Source organism: Plutella xylostella, chromosome 9 (assembly GCF_932276165.1).
Source record: "Plutella xylostella chromosome 9, ilPluXylo3.1, whole genome shotgun sequence".
Classification (NCBI taxonomy): Eukaryota; Metazoa; Arthropoda; class Insecta; order Lepidoptera; family Plutellidae; genus Plutella; species Plutella xylostella.
Window position 1 is genome coordinate 11,911,375 of NC_063989.1, and position 4,021 is coordinate 11,915,395.

The window sequence follows — 4,021 nt, forward strand, 5'->3', positions numbered from 1 at the left end:
GCGATGCGTCACCTTGAAGCCATCCTAGCACGACCATAGAGTCGGACCATCCGTATGTTGGAATGTCATTGGCCGTCAGTTGCATTGACTGACGAATCTTAGTCATCAGTTTCGTCAATAATAGCGCGCCGCACAGTTCTAATCGTGGCAGTGAGATAGGATTTTTACGTGGTGCCAATTTCGTCTTTGCTGCAATAAGAGTAATGGTGGTTTTTCCTTGATCATCCTTTGATTTTAGGTATACAACGCATGCATACATTTTCTCGGAGGCGTCACTGAATCCATGAAATTCACAGGGCACATGTGTGTCACCTATCCATCTCGATATGTCAAATTTGTTTATACTGTCAAGATCTTTCCTGAGTCCGACCTACTCTTGTTGCATCTCTGGATTAATTTCTTCATCCCAGTCCGTCCCTGTGCTCCATACAGTTTGGAATAGCAGTTTTGCCCTCACTGTAATAGGCGACAACCAGCCAAGCGGATCGAACACCTTTGATATGTCAGATAGGATTCTTCGCTTGGTGTGCGGTTTTGTCATGTCATGTTGTTCGATTTTGCATTGAAATGTAAAACTATTAGTAGTTGCATTCCACTTAAGTCCGAGCGCCTTTGTCGAGTCCGCGGTTTTGAAGTCGATGACCGACGGGTTGAGTTGTTCTTTTGTTAGATCTTCTAATAGCTGTTTACTATTGCTCGACCATTTCCTTAAGTTGAATCTACCACCGTGCAACATTTGAATCAACTGATGTTTGATTTTCTGTGCCTCCTCTATGCTGTCACTGCCTGTCAATAAATCGTCGACGTAGAAATCATTCGTCAATACTTCAGCTGCTAGGGGGTACTTGTCAGCGTCATCCCTCGCCAATTGTTGCATGGTTCTCATGGCAAGCCAGGGCGCCGATCGTGTTCCATATGTTGCAGAGTTGGAATTCCTTGAGTGCTTCCTGCGGGGTATTCCTCCAGATGACCTTCTGCAGTAGTTGGTCCTGTTCATGAATCAAAACCATCCGGTACATCTTTTCACAGTCATTCAACACATATCGATGTGTCCTCCAGCGTAACAATAAACTTTGAATGTCAGTTTGTAACTTCGGCCCACATTCCATCAAGTCATTTAAACTGTGGCCGGTTGATGTCTTAGCTGATGCATTAAACACGACTCTTAGTTTAGTTGTACTCGAGTCTTGCTTATGGACACCATGGTGCGGCAAGAAACATTGCGTATCTGCGCTCGTCACACACTCCTTCATGTGTCCCAATTCGATGTACTCATTTATAAATTGATGATAGCTGTCATGTAACCTTTTATCCTTAGCGAGCTTCCGCTCCAGCTGCATGAATTGTGCAACGGCTTGTGGTTTTGAGACTCCCAGCTGTGATTCAAAATTATTTTTCATGGGTAGTCTTACCTCATATCGGCCATCGGATAGACGGTTTGTAGTTTTGTTGTAAAACTCCTCACAATATTGGTCACGCTTTGTCATATCACTGTTGTCATCCATTACATTTTCCAGTTCCCAATATGTGGAGATATCCTCAAGATTATGAATAACGACATTGCAATTAAACGTTACTCGCCCTGATATTATCCAGCCAAGTTTGGTCTGTTGAGCAATTGGTTCAGATGACGAGCCCTTAAGTAAACCATTCATAAGTATCTCAGAATATACCTTTGCGTCTAGTAGCATGTCAATGGGCCTGCAGATGTTGTATTCGGGGTCAGCTAATTGCAAATGTTGCATGTGTTGATAATTTTTCTTAGGCATCGAATGATTGGGAAGATTATTAACCACCTTAGCCATGACAAGTGCCTCTGTGGTGAAAGTAAAATCATCATGCATAGACTTGCATTCTAATTGTATTTTTCCTTTGCCCATTTTCGAGGCCGACGTCACACCCGATATCAAGGCGCTTGTATGTTGTCGTGGCAGTCGTAGACGTTGAGCAGCATTCTCGGTGATGAGAGTAACCTGGGAGCCTTGATCCAGAAGGGCTCTAAGAGTAATGTACGTGCCATCTACCGCCCGCACGCGCACCTGCACCGTGGTGAGTAATACTTCATCATCGTCGTTGGCAATGTGGTTCGCATTCTGCTGACGAGGTTGTTGTCGATGTTTGCCCGACTTATTCGGTGCTACTTGCTCCGCCTTTATTGCTGCATGCAATAAGGTATTATGTTGCCCGTAGCATTCTCGACAACGCTTGTTCGAGTTACATACATTTCGCTCGTGGTAATAGAGGCAGTTGATACACAAGCCCTGCCTTGACACAGTTTTTAGCTTCATGTCAGGTGTTAACGCTTCAAATTTTTTGCATTGGTAGAGTGCATGACTGCTAGTATTGCACATTCCACACTTGACGACTGCATTTGCATTATAAAATCTGCTGTAGTTGTAATTTGCTGTGTTAAACGATTTTTCCGGTTTCTCTCGAATGTGTCGTTGCGGCTGCTTGTTTGTCACTGCAATGTCTGCCTTCTCCCCTCTACTAAGCGGCTCTAATGCCGTGAACTTAGCCTCCAAGAATAACATCAGCTCGTCGAAAGTAGGAAGGTCACGTGGAGCGCTACGAGACTCCATATATTCGGTGTAGGTTTGGGAGTCCAACTTCTTTACCAGTAAATGGACTAACAGCGGGTCCCATGTTGTAGTGTCAACTCCCAGATTCCGGATTGCATAGATGCATTCATTGGTGACGTCATGAAGCCTCTTTAGTTCGACGGCATTTTGTTTCTGTATGGAAGCTTGGTTTAAAAATGTTTCTATTTGCTTAGTAAACAAAATCTGCGCGTTGTTGTAGCGATGGGTTAGAATGTCCCAGGCCGTGTCATAATTGTCAGAGGAGACATTCAGGTGTTGTATGAGTCGTTCTGCTTCCCCACGCAATTTCCCCTTCAGTTGCTGCATCTTCTGTGCTTTTGACAACCCAGGATTTGCATGAATCGCGCCAGTAAAAAGGTCTAAAAAGGTCGGCCATTGTGAATAGTCGCCTGCAAATTTTGGAATATCCACCTGCGGAGTCATCTGATGCTGGTGGTTCATTGCGCCTATTCTCTTGTTTAGCTGTCGCTTGGTTTGCTTGTATGTCATTTCGTAATTCATAAACATGGTGTCATATGATGGGTCTGAGCCCTGCAAAATGTTGTCAATTTGTAAGTGTAAAGCATCCATTTGGTTCCAACGCGTCTGCAAATTACGCAATTCATCATCCACTTCCCACTTTTCCTCTATGTCATCGATGTTCAAGTTGTCAATCATCCTTTTGAACGCTCGGAAGTACGTATTTTGTTGCTTAATAAGCTCCCCAACCTTTGACTCCTCACGGAACGCCGGTCGTGGGCTGTCAAATCGCCCCGCACTAGAACCTGCCTGCATGGTGAGCTTATTGAGTATGTCAGACGTGTCAAATGTAGAAATCATTGCATAAACCTCCTCATACAATACTTTAGTAGTATGGTAGATGTTTTTAGTGAAATAATCATGCGACTTGTCAGGGGATGTTTCTAATTTTACATGATTATCTTCAAACTCTCTCCAGAGGTTGCTGATAGTGTCAATACGTTGTTGCAAATAGGCCTCTGTCTTTCTATGCGCAGAGTCTTTTTTGAAATTATCGCGAGTTTGCGTAATTGTTGTTATAATCGCCTTTTGACGACTAAGCAAATTCTCCATAATGTCAGGAATGTAAGAATGGAAGGATCTTACTTGAATGGCGGCAGCTGCTGGCGTTCACTCACAACCTGGCGAGCGGCTGGTCTGCGGTGTGAACTGCAGCGCGGACCTCTCAGGAACCGTGGGAGACTGCACACCTTACACCGGTGGTCTCCGTCGGCGGCCGAGAATTACTGTCACGTTGCAAGTAGAACCTCTCCTAGGCTCCACAATGCTCTTGTCAAAAAAAATGTCAATGTCACTTGCACTGTAATCCGTGCTGTTTCCGAACCGCACCACGCAACCCGACACAAACGATAAAAAATGTCACTACCCGTTTGCCGTACGTTTCGCGGGGTCCAGCTCGA

At 44.6% G+C, this 4,021-nt stretch overlaps 1 protein-coding gene across 1 annotated transcript; it reads right to left on the minus strand.

Annotated features, from left to right (window-relative positions):
• Window positions 1-854: 854 nt before the first annotated feature.
• On the minus strand, window positions 855-3,377 carry LOC125488978. The gene has a single exon (XM_048623123.1). The coding sequence runs from the start codon at window positions 3,375-3,377 to the stop codon at window positions 855-857; it is 2,523 nt and encodes an 840-aa protein (XP_048479080.1).
• Between the last annotated feature and the right edge of the window lie 644 nt (window positions 3,378-4,021).

Bases quoted from the DNA above. Each gene is read 5' to 3' on its own strand.
- LOC125488978 (XM_048623123.1), bottom strand. From the start codon at position 3,377: ATGCAGGCAGGTTCTAGTGCGGGGCGATTTGACAGCCCACGACCGGCG.